Source organism: Myotis nattereri (genome assembly GCF_964212035.1).
Source record: "Myotis nattereri genome assembly, chromosome: 12".
Lineage (NCBI taxonomy): Eukaryota > Metazoa > Chordata > Mammalia > Chiroptera > Vespertilionidae > Myotis > Myotis nattereri.
This window is the reverse complement of record NC_138087.1, coordinates 53,773,258-53,795,001: the sequence shown is the minus strand read 5'-3', so window position 1 is coordinate 53,795,001 and position 21,744 is coordinate 53,773,258. Positions and strand designations below refer to the sequence as shown.

Genomic DNA, 21,744 nt, shown 5'->3' with positions numbered 1-21,744 from the left:
ACAGGCAAAACTGCCGAATATCTAAAATAAAATTATTTATATTCATGCCTACACTTGTTTAGTGATTCAGGCCACTAAAACAGCATGAATGTCCAATGTGGAAAAAAGAAATCCTCTCTGAAATGACAACTCCTTTGAGCTTCTCATCTGTTCCTTCTCTTTCTTTCCCCTTTTTTCACTCATCCAATGAGGTAGAGTTCACTAGGACAGTCAGGGATCAGGATACTAGTAGCAATGGCAAGGGCCTGAGTTAATGTCTAGAATTAAAACTGTGCAGAGAGGTGTAGAATAACTCACCTCACCTCTCAAGACCAACAGCCTCCTTTGGGGGTTCTACATGGCATCCTTAGGGCAGAATTTTGTTCCTGAAAACTCTTGCTGCTCTACTAAGTATTTTGGAAGGCTTACCAACTCCTAGACTACATCAAAAGTGCTAAGAAAAAAAGCACAGCCCTTTTTCTGCCTTGATATTATTCCTTGAGCTGCCTCAGGTACACCCTCAGTGAAATGAACAATAAATATAACAAAGCAGCTTTGAGACAGAAATACTACGCTGGATTAGAACAAGTCATCATCCAGGTCCTTAACTGTAGAATAGTGGTTGATTCTTGGTGATAATACTTCTCCTGTCTCCCACTGTGGTATACCGCCAAGGCAACAAACAAGTGCCTACCATCTAGACATATAAAAATGTATATGCTTGGCTCTAGTGTAATCTAACTGGATCAATTGTTCTAAAACATTTGTAAGCTCTTCTGGCCAAGGTAGAATTCACTTGCACAGCTAGGATCTGAGAGGACACAGCCAGTAGAGAAGGACAAATGCTCATGCTGGTCACTTCTGCTGCTCTACCAAGAACTCTACACAGACAACAGTATCTGCCAAGTCTAAGTTAACAGGGAATAAAAACTTAATACTACTCTAATTCCATGAAATGGAATTAGAATAAAATGTACTCACAAACTGGTAAGAGAAACTCACATAATGACAGTTTCCTTATAAGAATACTGCAGGCATCAGCAGTTCTAGCTCTTGCTTATACAAGAAACAGCCTTGACCACAACTTCAGTTGATGCAGATCACCCAACTTCAAGAATTTCGCAGGCACTGACCTCCAGCATGCTGACATTAAAAATCCGTATCAGGACCAGCAAGGACACTGCCTGCACGTCTACAGACCCTCCTCCTCATCTCTGTTCTGCTTTCCCTCACCCTCCCTATAAAAACCCCTGCTGAGGGGTGAGTTAGATCTGGCTTTGATATCAATTCTAAGATGGGCTTTGCGACAAGTCCCCCATCTTCTCAGGTTACTAGCACTTGAATAAGCCTCTTTCCTTTTTTACCAGCATCTGTCTCACAAGTTTGGCTTTCATGGTGGCAGGTAGCGGAACCTTGGTTCCAGTTACATAAGGTCTACAAAGAGTCATCTTTCAGTGGGTTGTCAACCTAGTAAAAAAGCTGGTCCAGAGCTCAATTTCCTGGATGTTTCATCTATTAGATGAGCCACCAGGGATGACTAAAGATTAAGAAAAAGGAAGAAGAGAAAATATGTTTATACTTTTAGTGGTAGAGTTGACATACCAACCATCCTCTCACTTTTACCTCGTAATCAGCATCCATTGCTCTGATCTTTCAGTGAGAAGCTTTATTATTAGATATTGACATTTGAGAATCTAAGTCACACCTACTCCTTATCACTCTCCATAAGTGGTTTTCAAATGGGGCTACGGAAATTTGGCAATATCTGGAAACATGTTTGGTTGTCACACTAAGAGTTGCTACTGGCATCTGGAGTGTACAGACCAGGGATACTCCTAAACATCCTACAATGCACCCAATAGCTCCCCCAAAAAAGAGTTATCTGGTCCAAAATGTCAATAATGCCAAGACTGAGAAATCGTGCTCTGCCCTAACCTATCAGCAACATTACTGACCAATTTAGCTCAATAATAACACTCAAACTCTGTACTAAGTTTCATTATAAGACTGTTAAAAGGAAACATTTAAATTTTTTCTTATGGGTACCAACTACCAGATACACTGCTAGGCCCTGCGGAGGCTGAGGGGTGAGTTAGATCTGGCTTTGATATCAATTCTATCTCAACCCTGCCCTGGTTTTCTCAGCCAGGGGGGGAAACACACACACACAAAAACAAAAAGCAATGTTCATAAAATCATTTTAAATATTAATATACTTGGAAGCCTATTTCATTCTAAGCAGCTCCTTTGAATGAAATAGTCTGCAGGGCTCAGGTCAGTTCCACACTCAGAGGCTACCATATATGGGGTCACCTAGTAAGCCAAGAACTTCAAATTCAAAAAAGCCTGGTACACTCTAGCTAACTACAAAGATCCCAAGAGATCTTTAAAATATCTTGGGACTTATACCAAAAATCAAAGGGAGCAATGTAGAACTAAGCCTCAGTACCCTCATCACCACCAAACCCAACTGTAGGGGGAAAAATGAAAAGCACATATTGAGCAATATAACAGGGTAGGACTGAGGAAACCTTGTGAGCTCCTCAAGCAGCCATCACCTACCTCTCTTGGGGACCTAGGACGTGGTCTTTTTGTAGCACCAGATCTGGGGTAGGATGGGTTGTGACATCTTTCATCTCCTTGGGTTCACATGCTCTCCCCTTCTCTACTTCACCAGTCACCTCCAAGGTTTTCTCTTGTTCTCCAAAACCCACTTGGACATCTCTAGAGAAGCTACCAGAGCTGTGGCAGGAATGAATTGAGTCCCTCTCCCGACGGTCATCATCTTGTTCATGACATTGGTCTAGTTCACTCAGCTGAGAGCTTCCTTGGCTCACATTACAGGAGGAGCCATACCTACTACTGCTGGTGGGGCTGTGAGAAGGAGAGGAATACAGATGAGTAAGTAAGTGCAAACTAAGGATCAGAGTAAAAGTAATAGATTAATCCAGGAAATAATGATTGTATCAATGGCAAGAATCACAAACAGGAGGTTCCTGGGAATGGAGGACCAAACTTTACAATCTAGAAGACCTAGTCTCTACTTAGCAATCACAACAGGGAAAAAACACATGCTGGGTTCTTAAACAGCACTTAACCTCAACACAGCAATTGACTTTGAAGCATGCCTTGTCTTAATGTGATATTCATAAGTAGATTAAGAATTATTTAAAAGCCTATTGTTAAAAGTCTAAAATTCTTTACTCAGGCTTCTAAAGAAACTTGTCCAGTGGCTGTGATTAAAGTTTTATAATTTTCACATAATAAAATGGATGAACTCTACTCCCTTTTGCTATTATTTGTTAAATTGAGGTCCCCTTTCCTTCCTGTAGAATTGTTAATGTGGATGCTTGTGCCTTAGAATGAGCAAAGGACAATGGACATATCCCTTCAATTATCTCTCAGACATCTGCACAATAAGGTAATGGAAGCCACTGAGAGATGGAGGTTAGGATCAAGAAATTCCTCATGGAATTTCATTGACCATTCATCTCATGAATGTTACAATGATATTCCTGACAGCATACAGAATGTCCCATAGATAAACTTGCCCATCTGTAACTAAGTTGTTCTCTGGACATAGCTTAATTTTGGATAAAGTGGACAAAGTCCAACTCCAGGATCTAGGTCAGGACCATATTAATGAATTTCTGTACCTGAAGAGAGGTCAACCCAACCCTCTCTCAAACACCCGAGTTCCCATACCCAGAAAGGAAATTTGTTCCCCTGCTATGAGAGTTAGAAGTTGTAGCAAAGACCTAGGACATGGTCTTTCTGTAGCACCAGATCTGGGGTAGGATGGGTTGTAGCAGTGACTCATGGCCAAAAAGAAGAGCAGTACCCAGAAGTTACTCCCTTCAGCCATATGTAGAACCTAAGACATTCCGACCTGTTCAAGATAGAGGGACTTAGTGACAATCTACAAGACGTATCCCAGTCCATTTGGATAGTTCCATCTAAGTCAGGGGCCCTCATTTTACTTCTGGTAACGTGCTGGAAAGCCAGAGAGTCAAGCCTTCAACTAAAGGGCTTATGTTTACTCTTGGCCAAATGAAGATACATGGTTATTTTCCAGTAATATTTTCCCTATGGTTCCTCCCAATTACCTGATATTTTCACTCGCCCCCGCCCCCCTCCGCCCCCCCCCCCCCCCCCCGCCATGGACAGTTTTTGGCCAGAGATCAAAGCATCATTCTTAAACTGCACTGTATGGTGCTTCTTCTTAGGAGAAATAATAGTACCCTTTGCAGATAGACCTGACAATGGTCCAGACTGAAGAACTACAGCAAATAATAGCCCTGAGCTCCTGTGAGACTTCATTCAAAGCATTTATCAGACACAAGTCTCATAGATAGAAAAGGCACAGACTGGAAGAAGCTATGCAAATTCATGTGGAATAGGATATAGTATACAGATTATCCCAAGCCATCCTTTGTACTTTGTATTTTAGAAGACTTGGAAAAGGGAAGTAAAGTAGGTCTCTTCCCAGCCATTACAGATATAAGTGCTGAAGGCCATGGAAGCATCCTAGCCCATCATGTGGTTGTAAGTAATATATACTACTCAACTACTTGCTGCCTCTTCCTACCCTCCCTTCTCCATTCCATGTTATATAAGGCAGAGCAAATCAGAGTGAGTAAATGTCAGGGCCTAGCCTTTTCTTTAAGTAGGAAACTTCTTGTTCCAATAAATAAAATTAAATTTGGCACTATAGAGAAGGGAGAGGATGAAAAGACCCATACATTATTTCTTGTTACTTAATCTCTAATTAACACGAAATTCGGGTGCTAGGAAAGACAGAGGAAGGATGAAAAGCAGGCTATATCTAATCTACCTCTAAGTCATTGCATCATAAATGATCAATTCCTTGAAATCATTTATGATGCTTTAGTTGAGAACAGGCCTTTCATTGGTCTTTGTTTCCTTGATGCCATGCAGAGTAAATGGCAGCTGTACATTCAAAACAGAGTCAGAGCTGGCAGGCATTGCCTCCCCTCCTTTTGTTTCTGGCTGGTGAAGTAGCCCAGAGACAGTACAGTGCTCTTCCTCATGACTCTCTGAAAGACTGGTGAGGCCTGAGAGGTTGCCTTTGGTATTCCAGTCTTCTCCAGATGCTGGGATTTCCTGCTGGTTTTCCACTTCTCCAAGCCCTGAAAGCCCATGAGCACCCATACTTGGCTTGGGCTCCAGCCGATCAGAGGTCACAGAGAGATGAGCAGAGACCTTAGCTGGGTCAGCACTGGCCCCAGACATTTGAGAAGACTCCAAGGCTTTGTCAGCCTCGCTGGAGTTAAGGTCCTGGTCACTGCTGAAAATCAAAACTGGAGTGGAAGATTCTGTAGGCATTTGTTCAGGGTCCCCTTTGTGCTCTTTTGGCCAGGGGAACAAAAGATCCAGCTTCTTTCCAAACCTTAGTTTAGGATTATTTGCCACTATACTTGCCTTTCCCTCATTACCTCCCTCAAACAGAGCTGACAACTTCTTAAAACTGGACATTAAACCAGTCTCTGCTCCCCTATTGCCAGAGGAGGAAGGTGGGGAAAAGAAAGAGCTCAGTGGTTTCCCATAGTCAGTAGCAGAGGATGAGAAATGGAGCTTTGGCCAATTGGTCATGTTTGGGATCTCAAAACGTGATCTTGGCTGCTCTGTTTCCTGGAAGGCTGTAGGTAGATCTTTCTGGGCATCAAATATCCCATAACTTTCTTTGGCACAAAGCACAGGTTCCTCCCACAGAGGGTGAGAAAGGGATCCTTGAGTTTCCAGTGTGGCTCTCTGACCAACTGAGCTTGCCTCACTGAGCGGTGTTGTGGTACTGGTTTCTAGTGAATTGGTTCCCTGTAGCTCTAAGATGTTTTGTTTTGTGGAGGCAGATTGCATAGCTGGCTTTGACTCAAGAGGAAGCGGCTGAATTGGAGAAGGAAGCTCTTTGGCAATCCAGGTAGGATCTGGATGGGACTGTGTTGGCAATGAAATATTCTCTGCTTCAAATGATGCCTCTGTGTCTGTGCCCTGCAACACCCCCATGTCTCCTTCATCACTCAGAGATAATACTCCTTGTCCAGTATCATCTCCTGAGACAGAAGATGTAGCCCCAATTGTTTCAGAACCCTGGGATTCTGGAATATTGTCAGGAATACTGTTTTCCATTTCAGTCATTAGTTTTAGATCACCTGTCAAGGTATTGTCAGGAATATTACTGTTTTCCACTACAGTTGTGAGGTTAGGACCATTTGTCAAGGTCTCCGAGTCTGACTTGGCTCTAACCACAGTCATTCTATAATCATTGAGAGCAGATTCTGAATTGAATGACGCAGACACATCCTCTCTCCATAAATTTTCTGGAGGTACTGTTCCTACAGCATCTCTGGAACTACCTTTTTGAAGCCATGCAGTAGCTGGGATAGATGATTCTTGTTTGCATGTCTCTGGTCTGGGACTTTTGAAAATTCCAAATAACTCACCTTTGAGTGGCGGAGATGATGCACCAGAAGCAAGAGAGAAAAAAGAGTTTTTCTTTGGAGATTTAGAAGAGGAGAAAAATCCAGAGAGAGTTTTGGGAGGTTCAATTGAGCTCCCAGAGAAAGATTTCACTTTGTTCACAAAGCCTGAAAGCATTCCTACTGAAGAGCCCAACAATGACTTGTCTTCCTCTTTATCTGTGTCTCGGCCCTGGAGGGGCCCTGCATACCCCGGCTCTTCAGAGGAAGAGGTTGGCTCCAGGATCTGTGTTAAGATCTCAACAGGGGCCTTTTCTAATGGCAAGTTCAATGGGCCACCAGAAAACCTTTCATTTTGGTGGTGGTTAGTACAAGTGTCTAAATTGTTGAGCTTTTCAATCAAATGACTATCATGTGGAAAAGCTGAGGCCAGTGAGCAGCTGAGGAAGGCTTCCTGTATGAAATCTTCATGAGAAGCTACCTCAAAGGTCTCTGGACCAATAAGCAGTGCTTCAGTCTGTGCCTGATATCCTGGTGAATGAGGAGCAATGTCTGTTTGCAACTGATTCAACTGGAAATCTGCTGAAGATCCATCACTGGACCCTAGCTTTCCCTGATAGTTCTCCCCTACATTGAGCTCATCATCAAGGAAGGTACCCTCAATGGTGTTGTTAATGGAAACACAAGGAGCCGTTTGCTGCTTATGAATTAACTCCTGGACTATGCTACCTCTATTGCCATTGGAACCTTCATTCACTGTGCCATACATGTCTACAAAAACATTTGGCTTCTTACAGGGCTCGGAAGTCACTGGAGCAATAGCTGAGAGGCTATGCTTTTCCCCAGGAGTCTGCTGTTTTTCATCCAAAAAGGACAAGCTGAAGAAACTAAAAGAGCTATTATGAGAGGCATCTTTCTTGATGCTTGAATTAGTGGGAAAAAAGGAAGGGAGTGTGAATAGCCCTTCTGATTGAGATTTGGTTGTTGGTAGAGTAGCAGAGGCTTTGTTCTCAGATTTTTCGGATCCAGTCAGGAAAGAAAATATACTCTTTCTGGTTGGCAACTCCAGTTGGGATGGAGATATTGTGACAGTTGAAAAACTTATGTATTTATCAGAAAAATTATCTTGTTCATTTGAATTTTTTCTGCTCAGAATATCAAAAGATATTTTATTACTTCCTGAAACTTCTGTCACTGTAGACACACCACTAGTTTCTATTGTAGACTCTCTTGAAGACTCTTTGAAACAATTTGTTGAGAAAGATGGATTTGGTGACTGCTGGATTAAGTGGTCTCTGGAGGGTACCTCTTTTTCAGTCAAATTATTGCCCTGGATATCCTTAGTTGATGGTTCCATTAGCCCAGTATCATCAAGAGTAGTCTGCTTATTTAGACTTCTAACACGAACCTTCTCTTTAGAGGAAACTGGTGCGGCAGGAAAGTTCCCAAAATCCTGGATAGTTGGCTTTGTGGGATTAGGACTTGACTTGACCTCATCCTTATTAGTCATTGAAGAAACAGACATATTTTCAGTTGTCTGTGTAGAAGATACATTGGTTTTAAAGAAATCCCCAAGGGTACCAAAAAAATTTGAAACACCAGAAGATTCATTCTTTTCCTGAGATGTTATTTTTCTATTTTTATCACCATTCTTTTCTAAGTCTGGTGTTCCTTCTTTATTCATCTGGGTTTTAAAGAGGTTCAAAAACCCAGGTGCCTGTTTTCCATTTGCTGTTGCACTTACTGAAGAGTCTTCTCCCCGACCAAAGAGTTTCAATGCACTTTTAAATAATGTTCTCTCAGACTCCTTAGAAGACTGGTCCTGGGAAATCTCACTATTTTTGTGTTCATCCCTACTAAACTTCGATGCAAGAGGAACTGAAACAGAGTCGGTTGTCGTGATTTCATCATCTTCTATGCCTAATTTAGCCTGAGGAGTTATTTGGCTTACCTGGAAAACAGATTTCAACAAACTTTGTTTTTTCACATGAATGCTTTTTTTTAAAGGAAATTCTTGCTTCATATTTTCAGTAAATTCTGGTTGCTGAACATCGGATACTATTTGTCTCTCTGAATCCTTAAGACTTTCCTCCTCATTTTGAGATTTACTCTCTGATTGCTTACTCAAGATTAATGACTGAAGCTTGTCATTTGTGAGCTCTGCTAAGTTTGACTGCTGATCCTTCTTTGGTGTGGCCAAAGACTCTAAGGATTCGTTCTTTTCAAAATTCAAAGTACTTCCAACTGGACCACCCGAAGCAGAAAATAATGAAGTCACTTTGTTCAACAATGACATCTCTTCTGTTTGTTGTGGGCTGTTAGTCATATTCTCAAGATGAACCAAAGTAGTACCTTCTTCAGAAGTCTGAAGCCAATGAAAACTGGGAAAGTAAACTAATGAATCCTTAACTACAGACTGGTTCTTGTCTCCCTCTTTAATTTGATTTTTATTTAAGACATGATTATCAATACTTTGGGGCTGATTTCTGAGATCCAATGTATGTTCAAAGTCTTCAGAAACACACAACCTTTCTTCAAAAAATCCAAAATCTCCTTCAAACTTTTCAGAATTACAGACTGAAAAATCTAATGGTCGATCCCTTTGGTTGTACCTTGACTCTTCAAGAACTTGTGAAAATGTTCCTAAATTTAGATACATTGGTCCCTCACTTCTTGGCAAAACTATAGATAAGTCAAGAGGGTCATCAATTGGTTCCTCTTCAACATACCACAATAATTCATCTCCTTTATCTAGTACTCTAAAACTACAGGCAGAAATAATGCTGTCATCCAATATAATACCTGATAAATCATTAGTCTGTGAATCACAATTTAAATACTCTTGATAAGGACAATCGGGTATAAATAAATATGCATATTGCCCAGTAGAATCAGTGAGAAAAGAATAGATATATTGACCATCATGGAACATATAATATCCATAGTCTCCATCCTCTGATGGCCACCACACTCCATTTTCAAGACATGACAACCATTCCTGGTATTCATAATCAATATTTGAAAAAACAAAGTTTTCATCCATTCTTAATGATTCTTGATCATCAATGGGGTATGAAGTCTTCTCATAACCTGAAGAACTTAAGTCAATAGGTAATTCTTCTAGTGAATTCTCAGTCTCATCAATTGAAAGATGACAAGAATTTCTACATGAGTTAGCTGCCCACATATCACCTCTTACTAAGTAATCTTCATTAAATGCAAACTGATTGAATGATTCATATGGTAAGTCACACCAAATGACACCGTTTGAATTTGTTCTACACTCCAAGATATTTGCATTTTGATCTTTTTGGCAAAAATTTATTGCTGGGTTTTCTGAATCAGGCCACACAAAAACATCAGCTGATGGAAATGTATTTTGATTCAACATATAATAAACTGGCTGAAGTATTCTGGAATCTTTAGATAAATCTTTTATATCAGAGTCCCATTCATAACAGAAATGATTGTTCATCTCTTCAAAAGCTTGACAGTGGTTTGATTTATTAAGAATGTTAGTATTTAGTATAGGTGGATTTAACTTATTTGAATTTTCATATAAGTTTGCCTCAACAATATGGTGTGGTGTTGGCCTCTTAACCAAAGATTTTTCTAAGAGGTCTTGCTGAGCATTTGGCACACTGTTCTCAGAAGAGGGGCAATACTTTTCACTGTGCTGGTTTTTCCATATATAGGGGCAATGATGATTATCAACCCAAGCATCAACCAACGGTATGTTTTCTTTAGGTGAAGATAAGAAACTTTTTATGAAGCCAGAAGTTTCTTGCTTTTCATCATGATTCCTCTGGTTCTCAGAAGTCACACATGAAGTAACAGGGGTCTCATCCAAGAATAAATGCTTATTTCCATTCAAATTCTTTATGTCACCTAAAGACATGGACTTTGCTTCATCTGGTTTATAATCAGTCATACTGCTACTGGTTATCAAGTTAAATATTCCTGAGAGTAAGCTTGGGGTATTATGCCTGTGATGAGAATCATCATTTTTCAAATTTAATTCTTGTGTACTAGACAAGTTTTCAAGAGAAGAGAATCTGTTAAACAAGCCAGAAAGGAGGCCTCCTTGTGTTCTTTTCTTGGAAGCTTTATCTACAAGTCTGTTTTCACTAATTTCATTAATCAAGGTGGGTTGTGAAATAGAAGTCAATGCTAATGAAGGGTCTGATACTAATAAAGATGTCACTTGTGTAAGAGTCTTACTTTCTCCTGAATCAGAAGGCCTATGCTCTCTGGGCACAACTGCAAGGATGGCTAAAGTACCTCTTTCACAGTTCTCTTCTGCTGTGTGGTCACTGGAATTTAATACCTCTACATCCCCAAATTTCTCAAGATCATTATTAGTATTTGGAACTGAATCAGACTTTATTTGATTAAGTGTGGCATCTTCAGGACAATTTTTTTGGTCATTTTTATTAAATTTCTCTGTGTCTCCAAATTTTTCTACATTATTATAAATATTTGTAACTGAACTAGATTTTATTGAACTAAGTTTGGTATTTTCATGGCAGTTTCTTTGCATCTCTTCATCAGTGGCTACTTCTGAGCCATGAAAACTCTGGTCATTGACAGTGATATGGCTGTCAGTGAAAGGAAATTTAAACAAAGGAAAAACGCTTCCTTTCTCTCTTAAATCCTGCTGCTTTTCAGAATGACTAAGAACACTGAGAAATGGAATATGTAATTTTCCACTAAAAGAAAAGGAATGTCCATCTTTCTTAGGGATCCTTTCCCAACCATTGTCCTCCAACTGATGAACTTTCCTAGATTCTGACAAAGTTTCCTTTGAACAGTTTTCAGTGGAAGTGAGTAAAAACTGGCTAAAAGATTTTCTGAGTGGCTCAAGGAAATCATCATCACCAGTAACTCTGTCTCTCTCTAATGCCATTGAAGAAGCCTCTTTATTTGCAGTTCTACTGCCAGCTACACAAGGCTGTCCTGGAGTATCTTTGGCACATACTAGTATTTTTGGTTCATCTGGTAACAGAGAGAGGTCTATGCGGGGTTTTCTTTCCAACAGATTCTCAATATCATCTTTCTTACTTGCAGAACTAGCTAAGTTTGAAGATTCACTGGCTGCTTGGGAAGACAACAAATCCTCACTTATGGTCATTTGGGACAAGCCTGTACTGTCTCCATTACTCTTATCTAAAGCAATGATGCTACTGTCATTGCCAAGTGTATCTTCCCTTTGACTTGATTCTGAACCACATCCAACAAAGCTTTCCTTTCTTGTTGGCTTGTTCTTACCTTTTTTGGTTTCATCCTTTTCTGGAAAGATCTTTAACGGCGTTAGCATGCTGAAAACAGACTTTATAACTGAACTCTGACTCTGTGGAGCAGAGTCCCTTCCAAGAGTTTCTGCTGCATCCTGAAAGCTTAAACTTCCAGTTTTAATGCCTATGTGCTCATTTCCAGAGGTTTTGTCATGTCTGCCCAAATCCTTATTATCAATTGTTTGAGAAGGTAATGGAGATTGCATGGAAAGATCCTTCTCTGATACTGACTTGGCTCTGGGTCTAGATCCCGAACTAATTGTCTCTATTTTAATAAGAGTTTCTGTTCTCTCTGGAGCTAAAGAACCCAGCTTTTCCATAGAGAATGTTAGATGCTTTGTGCCCGAGCCCACCTTTTCTGTGAGTGAACTGAACAAAGAACCAACAGCACATTTCACTCCATTCAACTCAGGAAAATAGATGGCCTTGTCCTTGTCATTCTTGACAATGTTTATAGGTGGTATTTGGTCCCCAGGGTTTTTTTGTTCTGCATTATCAACAGTACTATTAATTTTATATGTTTTTTTAGTTTTTGAAAGGGAACCACATTTATCAATCTCCTCTTCCTTCTCTGCTAAATATTCTGAGACTGTTTCTACAAAACACTGAAGCTCATCTATTGTATCAATATAGTTCTCCTTAGGTTCAGTAGAAGAAAGGGTTCTCTCTTCCATGGGACACCCAGGCAGATCTCCAAGTGTGTTTGCATTGCAATTCATCCTTTGTAATGGGAATGCTGGATTTGCTACATAATATTCTTTAGGAAAGCCTCTAATATGATGGACATTGGATGGATGGCATGTTGGTGACAGTAAACCTTCCTGCTTATCAGAAAAAATGGGCGAATCCAGAAGTTCATCAGAAGTACTGCTAGAAGAATCTTCAAGAATATCCAATGGAATGAAATCAGTGACATGCTGGGTTAAGCCAGATGACTCTTCGCAGTTCTTAAAACAACCTGGAAGATCATAATCATGACTTTCCAACTTAGCGACCCACATGCCACACTTAACCACAAATCCATTTTTGTAGGGGTGCAAAACTGGGTAATTATTTTTCTTCTTTTCAATGTCGCAAAGGTTACAATTTTCACTATTAGGATACATACTTTTGAAGTTAGTCTTCGTTCCTAATCTATCATTATATTGTCTTCTTTCATTGTCTTCCAAATGACTGTACAAGGGTTTCTTTTTCCTTCTTCTATCAATTGTATCATATTTCTGAGGATATCTGGAGGAAACAGATGCTTCAAACTTAAGGTCAAAGTTAGAGGCAGTAGAGAATTCTGTTTCTTGGCTCTGAAAGGGTATCTTTTTCCAATTCTTGTAATTTGGTTGTACTTGTTGGCTGTAACATTGATCAGTTTTTGAAAGAGTTTTAATTTCCTTTATCTGTGCTTCTTTTATGTTTATGTTACTGTTTTCTAGCAACTCTTGTGATGTTCTCCCCTCTATCTGCTCAGATATACCTTCTTGCTCTTTATAGTCAGTATCAGAGAAAGCTGAAATAATCCTAATTCTGTCAGTTTTAGTCTGTAAGCCTTGTCTAGTGTAAAGAGATAAGTGTGAAGAAATATGAAGCAAAGAAAAAAGGAAAAACAGGGAAAAGAAACAAATAAGATTTAGTGCACATCCAATAAGAAAACCAGAATTAGTAAAATTATCAATTTAATAAAAACCATTCAGAAAAAAAAAGAAAGAAAAGAAAAGAAAATAAAAATAAAAAAAAAAACATTCAGACTGAAAAATATAAGGAAATACACATGATCTTAAATTAATATTATAGCAATGTAATAAAAGAGTATTTTCCACATCAAAAAAGAACAGCTATAATAGTAACTTTTAAATACTTCACTAGCTATCATAAGCTTTTTAAAATCCTTTATTTTCTAAGAAAGAAACTAAATGAACATGTCTCAGCAATATACTAGTATAGCAGCGATTTTCAATCTTTTTCATCTCATGGCACATATAAACTAATTACTAAAATTCTGCAACACGCCCTGACTGGTTTGGCTGAGTAGATAGAGCATCGGCCTGCGGACTGAAGGGTCCCAGGTTCGATTCCGGTCAAGGGCATGTACCTTGGTTGCAGGCACATCCCCAGTAGGGAGTGTGCAGAAGGCAGCTGATCGATGCTTCTCTCTCATCGATGTTTCTAACTTTATATTCCTCTCCCTTCCTCTCTGTAAAAAATCAATAAAATATATTTTTTAAAAATTCTGCAGCACACCAAAAAAATATATTATATTTTTGCCGATCTGTCAAAAAAATAGGTATGATTTTGATTCATTCACACCGGATAGCTGTTGTTGTTGGCTGTTGTCATTTTTTACTTGACAATCTAAGGAAAAAGAGGTCAGTGCCCCTGACTAAATAGTCAGGTATTGCATGTTTTCAAAATTCTTGCAGCACACCAGTTGAAAATCGCTGATATATAGAATGTATCTACAATGCCAACTTTAAAACTGTTAAGTATTCCATGAAAATATATCAAGGGATTTCAAGAAACCTAAATTTGTTGATGAATTTGGGTCTGAAGAGAAGCCAAGCTGTTAACCTGCTGAAAGTTATATTTGAGGCAGTATAGCCAACAATATGGTCAAACACATTTCTTTTAGAAAGAAAAAATATATGCATAATAAAAATAGTCTTTGACTATCAAAAGTCAAAACTTGTTACAGTGCCAAAAAAAGCAAATTATTTAAAGCGTTATAATTGTTATTTGTGAAATCTAAGACTATATGCATTGAGGATTACAGTGAAATGAAAATCTTTCTCTATATTGAGTACAACAGCAGAAGCCACATGTTCAGCTTAAGTCAATGAATACAGAAGAGAGCTGACCTTTCTTTCAGTTAGGTTAGAAACTGCCTACTTCCCATGTAGTGAGGTAGGGGTGTAGAGAGAGTCTGCAGACTAGGAGCTTGTCAGCTCAGTGTGTTCTTTTATAGATCTAGCATCGAATAGCATTTATTTAGGAAACAGAAAAAAAGATCAAAGTTGTAACTCAGTGGCTAAAAATCTTTAAGATTTTTAGTCTTTGAGACTGATAGTCTTTTGAAACCCCTTAACACTAGAGATACTTTGGCGATATAACAAAGTCCAATTCTACTATCAAACCTCAAATTAGGTATTTTTACATAATTTACATACATTGCCCTTTATTCTGGACTCATTAGGCAGAAGTCCATTTGATAGAGTGAGGAAATCAACTTTACATATTTTTTACATGCAGTTTCATTACTCTCCATTGTTCTCAAAAACTCAAACTAAACTAAGTCCAGTATGAAAAAAGTCTTTACAGTTACAACTTAAAATCAATAGATAGCCAGGGATAGAGTGAATGAAGCTATTTATTCTTATACTTCCGATTTATTGGAAGATACTGCAAACATGTTTATTCCCTCAAGATTTTTAAATGTTCTTCTTATAAAACTGTACAACTTAAGAACTTAGACTATTTCCAAGAATTTATTATGTACAGTAATAGAGAAGTTTAAAAAAAATCAATGCTAGTGAGATAATTTCTTCAAAAAGTTTTAAAAAAGAAATCACTTCAAACCTTTAAGTTAAAAATGTCTATAATAAAAGTTTACTTATAGGAGTAGACTAGAGGGGGTTGATGGGGGAAAAAGAGGGACACATGTAATACTTTCAACAATAAAGATTAAAAAAAAATCATGTTGCCCAGCTGGCATGGCTCAGTGGTTGAGCATTGACCTATGAACCAGGAGGTCATGGTTCGATTTCCAGTCAGGGCACATGCCCAGGTTGCTGGCTCAAATCCCGTGTGGGGCACGCAGGAGGCAGCCAAGCAATGATTCTCTCTCATCACTGATGTTTCTCTCTCACTCTCCCTCTCCCTTCCTCTCTGAAATTAATAAAAATATATTTTTAAAAACTCATGTTAATTTTTTCCTCTGCTGAAATTGATAAAGTATTTACTTTTAACCTCATTTCATATAATACAGTAAAATCAGGTTTATATGGGATCAATTAAAGAAAAATTTTAGGGGAAAAATTTGCAACTTAAAGTATATCACTAATGCTCCTCTAAGTATTACTTATTATAGCAGTATCCCAGGAAGTAAGTAAAATTATAGTAGGGTATTTATTAGGCAACTGCAGTTGTCCAGCAGAGTATATAGTCATTTAGGTTGATGTGCCATTATTACGACTGGCCTGTACATCTAATGCTTGCAAATACAGAGGGGAAAGAGGGCCAAAATGTGTGTTTTATTTTGTTGTTGTTGTTGTTGTTGTTGTTGTTGTTGAGTGTGTGTTTTTCTTAAAGTTGGGACAATATAAACAACTAAAATCAAATGAATACAATATCCAAATATTTAAATACTAAACCAGCAAGGAGTAGGGACCAACTATAGTAGGATTCCTGGCATGTTTCTTTTTAGAATCAGATTATAAAGAGTGAGAATTCTATTTGATGGTTGATAAATGAAAAAATTTTCATTGAAAATATACTCAGTAATGATAGTAAATTGAGACAGGATGATGTCTAGCAGGTGGACCATCATCTGAGGCTCAAGATATAAATAGTATTCACCAGTTTGGTAAGGTGGGGCAAAAAATGAGACCATCACCCGGCCGGTATAGCTCAGTGGTTGAGCGTTGATCCAGGAACCAGGAGGTCACGGTTTGATTCAGAGTCAAGCAAATGCCAGGGTTTCAGGCTCAATCCCCAGTAGGGGATGTGCATGAAGCAGCCAAAAAATGATTCTCTCTCATTGTTTCTGTCTCTCTCTCCCTCTCCCTCCCTCTCTCTGAAAACAATAAAAATATTTTTTTAAAGGGATCATCCTAAGGTAGGTGAATTTCAGCAACCAAAACATGTGCTAAATTGGAATGTTTTTTAAAAAACTAACCTCCAGCCAATGAAACAATTGATTCAGGTAAGGATCATCAATGGATGCTAAAGTCAATGGGTTAAAGGTTGTTGGGGAAACAGAATATTGACACAACCTCAGATGTAACCCAGAAATCCCTAATTACAAAGGGGAAAGATAACTTTACATTGGAAAAATATGGTATATACAGATTTATTAACCAAGAGATAAAACTAAACACCAATAATGAGACAAAGTAACCTTATGTGAAGGAAATATCATCTGTATTATTTTTGCCAAAAAGTGTGAGTGGGAGATTCTTTGCTGTATGCTGAATTATACCTTAAAATTTTTTTAACCACGCAAATGTTTTATATATTTAAGAAATTAATAAAATAAAAAATTTAAAGGTCCAGCAAAAGCAATGAATCTGCTACAGAGAGATCCATAGTAGTTTTCTTCTGAAATTCCCAGGGAAATATTTAGGTAGGAAGGTTATCCAAACATTTAAAAGAAAATCTGTGATTTTCTTTTTTTAATTTTGGTAAAGGGTGAATCAAAATCTCCGGGCTGGGCAGAAAAGTGAGCAGGCTTTTTCCAGACATCCACCCCCAGTGGGCGTTCTCTCACCATTTGAGAATCGCTAATCATAAAGAGAAATATTTCTGATGGAAACGTATAAATGTGAATGTGTGGAAGAAAAAAAATAACTGTACACAAAATAACTGTATCTGGGCCCATCTTACTGCTATACTTCCATTACCACCTCAGGTTAAAATGCCCAAATCCTTGATGTCAGTTGTACCCTGAGCTCAGCATACTAGGAACAGGAAGTGCTTTGTTTCCAACACCCACCTGAGAGCCCGCCGCTCTGGGTAATCGAGGTCATAATCATAACTTTGCATAGAATCGTTGCAAGAGTCGCGGGAACTGCCCTGAAGTAGCAGCTGCTGTGGCAGTCGCACAGGCACAGGGAACTGGTGCACAGAAGCGTTGGGCTGGGAAGTCGAATGGTAAGGAGGTGGGATGCTGTTGCTGGTCTCACTGCGATAGTCACTATCTCGGTCATCGACAGCACTATCGGGATCTTCAAAAGCTGTGGAACAAGCACAGTCAAAGCACCCAGGCTTTACCTAATTCTTCAGAATTCTTTCTGCTTCTAACTTCGGTAGCCACCAGCTGTGAGAATAAGAGCAAGCTGAGGTGCACCAAGTCTAGTGACCTCAAAGCCATGTGCAGAACTGTCTCAATAGCCACTAGTTTCTCCCCTTATCAAATGAGATAGAATACTTGGTTTAATTTTAGTGTTGATTCTTAGAGGAGTTGCATTTTTCCAATGCAGAATTCTTTGAGATTCTACTTCTCTAGCTATCATAACTCTAAGGAAAACCTGCTTTTAAATGTCATAAACAGATTCTGGTCCTCTACTATTATCAAAAGGAGGAAAAAGAAAAAAAATAGTTTTCCCATATCTTAATAAAGAGATTTTTCTTATTTAAAATTGTCTTGATAATTCAGACTTTAAAAGACATGGCTGAACCAAACAAACAGGTCCAACATCAGAAACTGGCCAAGGAAATCGGGAAGGTCAAGCCAAGGCTTAAGAGTCACCCTAAAGGTCCAGATGCACTGAGAAAAGCAGCAGTTTTACTATCTTGCTGAAACATTGGGTTTTTGTAATAATTCCTGTCAAGCACCAACACCCTCGGTTCAGAATTCCTCTCCAAAGCATGGGCTGAAGAAGAAAGCACATGCACTGCCAATGGGATCTTGCGGATAATGCAGCCAAGTTTATCTAACAGTGACTATAATTTCATAGAATTATTTGTTTTTCCGGCCAGTCCTAAATGATGAGCACAGGACAAATCCTGCTCCAAGCAAAAATAAAAATGTGCAACACTGTGCTTGGAAAGGGAGCTCAACCTAACTGTGCTTTATAGGTTACTATACAGGGAAGCCATTTCTGACACTATCCTCTATGTACCTAACTAATAAATTCCATATTTCCTTTCTTGCCAAGTTCCCACTTGGCTCGCAATGAGGAAAACCAATATTCACCATCCCAAAAAGGAGATACTTTTAGCAAATGATGGATTCCTCATATTAGTAATTAAAAACAACAACACCTGAGTAGTAGTATGGGAAACAGAAGCCTCTTGCAGACCATAAGGTTAGGCTTTTACACTTTCTCATCAAGGAGATAAGGACCTGCATCCATACAGTGGAAATTAAAAAGAGTTAATGAACTAGGGTGGGGGGAATCCAGGCAGAAATGATAAAACTTGGAAACAAGCCCTGGTTGGTGTGGCTCAGTTGGTTGGGCATCATCCTCCATGCACTGAAAGGTTGTCGATTCAATTCCCAGCTGGATCCCAGGTAGGAGGCATGCAGGAGGCAGCCAATCAGTGTTTTGCTCTCACTTAAATGTTTCTCTCTCTCTTTCTGTCCCTTCCTCTCTCTCTCTAAAAATAAAAAATAAAAATAAAAACTTGGAGACAAATGGACGGTAACAGGAAAATGACCCTTGGGCTTCTTCATTTTACAGCCAAGTAGGCAATTCCACTAAAAGAGACAGGGAGCAGCACAAATGTGGCCTTTACACGCAAGGAAGAAAATTTGAACATTGGATTCCAGACAACACTTGTGGGTACAGCAGGATGTAGGGGTAAGCTTTTCCCATTTGAGTTTAATGCAACATGTGAGCATAAGAAGAAAAAAAAAGAGGTTAGTGATTAGAACCCCAAGGGGAAAAAATCAGTACGAGAAAAAGGCTAACCTTCAAAATGGGCAGGAACAAGATCAGTCAAAAAAAAAATACAAAGCATTCTGATCACATATTAGGAAAAAGATTTTGGAGGCACTGGTTTTAATCCTTGATGTATTTGTTGTTCTGAAGACTAAAAGGATCAAGGGATGAAAACCAGAATGCCTTTCAGGTATAATTCTCCCTGAACCAACAGAACGAGTTAAGTGTGGGAAAAGTCAGTGCTGAATTATTCATGCATACAGGGGGAGGGGGCAGATACAAAAAAAGAAGACAGAGCAAAGAGTCTACTGAAATTCTGGCAGGAGAAGAATTAGCACATAATCCAGAAAACCAAAACTGAGTCTCCAAAAAGGAAGCCCTGATAGACAATCCTACTGATTGTGAGGCCAAGAGAGAGCAGCTCAGCCAGAAGTAGGAGCCCATGATCCAGAGCCAGAACTTAGGATAGGGACCCTTAGTTTCTCACTGCATCTGACCTATTACTTCTAAATAATGCTGTGTGTGTGTGTGTGTGTGTGTGTGTGTGTGTGTGTGTGTGAGAGAGAGAGAGAGAGAGAGAGAGAGAGAGAGAGAGAGAGAGAGAGATGTTCTTTTTTATTTTAATATCTTTTTATTGATTTCAGAGAGGAAGGGAGAGGGAAAGAGAGAAACATCAATGATGAGAGAGAATCATTGATTGGCTGCTTCCTACACTCCCCTACTGGAGATCGAGCTCACAACCCTGGCATGTGCCCTTGACCAGAATTGAACCCGGACCCTTCAGTCCACAGGCTGATGCTCTATCCACTAAGCCAACCCGGCTAGGGCATGCTTTGCTTTTTTATTTTTCTAGGCTAAGGGGAGGAAGGCTGACAGCATTTCTATACTAAAGAAATAAAGTACAAATATTAAGAAAAAATACCTATGGAAAGAAAAGATTGGGAATAGAATATGAAAAATAGGAGGGAATGGGAGAAAGGAAATATAGGGAAGTGAAATGAGACAAAAGAGAGGAACAGAAAAAGAGAATATGGAAGGGAATGACAGAAAATAAACCTGTAAAAGTAAACTGGAGAAGAAATCTAATCTGGGACAAATCTGGGCCACAGGCATAGAGTAGGCACCCAAACAAAATTGAATGAGATACTGAACAGTGAGGCTCTCTGGTGTGTGGTGCTCCTGGATTAAGTCCCTGTCTTTAAATCCAAAATTCAGACAGAAATTTACCAGCTAGAGAAGAAAGGAAAAAGAATTCAAACCTTTTTATTTTTCATTAGTTACTTATTTTCTATTTAAGTTAAAACCTTAACTTATCCAAGCTCTCTTAGGCTGCCTTTGAGCAGTTCCCTAGTGAAAATACTCAGGATTCAAATCACAGAAAATACATACTCTATGAGAAATTCCAGTAACAGGACAAAATTTAGTGCCTCTTAGCACCTATTGGACACCTAATCACTGGGACTCAGCCAAAACCCCTTGCCAGATGGGTAACAACCAGTAATGTTAGCCTAGGGCTGTGTATCTTGCTAGAAAGGACTGACTACCCACTCTCCAAGCTCGAGAAGAAAGTTAGCCTACCTGGGCTGCTTCAAGCAAAGTGAAACCATGTCATCGGCCTCTTGCGCACTTCACCAAACCAATGACCTCCCCCAGAATAATCCTTCCCCTTCTAGTCACTGCACTCCTTAGTCAAGAAAACAAAGAAAAGGGCTTCCTACATTGGTGGCTGATGGTACTACTTGTCTTTGGCAAAGAAAACTCAGGAGATCCTGTCAGAATTGTAACTGGAACTTTGGTTTGAAATTTATCATATACACACAGTCTCCAAGAAACCAGCCTGAAAGGACATAACATTTCACTAAAGATAACTATCTCCTGAGACTTAAGGAGGGGAGGGGAAGGGGGGAGGGTGCGCATGAAGTTATATATGCTTGTATGCATGAATATCCAGCTTTATAGTTCAGAGAGAGTTTGTTAAAAGATAAGATCAAGAAAATTATAAGGAATTCAAATTCTTACGTACTCTGCTGCTCTCCCCAGCCCAGATAGGTCCAGTGACCTAACAACACCGCAAGTGGTAGCAAGAAAAGAGTGACAGAGACAATTTTAGGAAGAATTCAAAGATCATTTCCCCAGCCCACCAATTTTTATATACCTTACCTTATTTGAGCCTTCCCTACTTGTATTTCATTAATTTTACATAACATGTAAAGAGCATCTGCCTTCTACCAAGCATAAGACAAATCTACACACAAAGTACTCTTGCTCTCTACTAGTCACTATATAGGGAATAACAAAAAACTACTGCTTCCACCCTAACCGGTTTGGCTCAGTGGATGGAGCGCCAGCCTGCGGACTGAAGGGTCCCAGGTTCGATCCCAGTCAAGGGCATGTACCTTGGTTGTGGGCACATCCCCAGTAGGGGGTGTGCAGGAGGCAGCTGAT

At 39.2% G+C, this 21,744-nt stretch overlaps 1 protein-coding gene across 1 annotated transcript in view; it reads right to left on the bottom strand.

The window, feature by feature from the left end:
* Positions 1-21,744, bottom strand: part of UNC13B (unc-13 homolog B) — a 148,676-nt gene that overhangs the window by 74,651 nt on the left and 52,281 nt on the right. Inside the window, exons 8-9 of the mRNA XM_081103660.1 lie at positions 17,409-17,649; positions 2,542-2,853 (exon numbers count right to left, since the gene is read on the bottom strand). Of these exons, the coding sequence (XP_080959786.1) occupies positions 2,542-2,853; positions 17,409-17,649 (553 nt within the window). The remainder of the gene's footprint in view (positions 1-2,541; positions 2,854-17,408; positions 17,650-21,744) is intronic.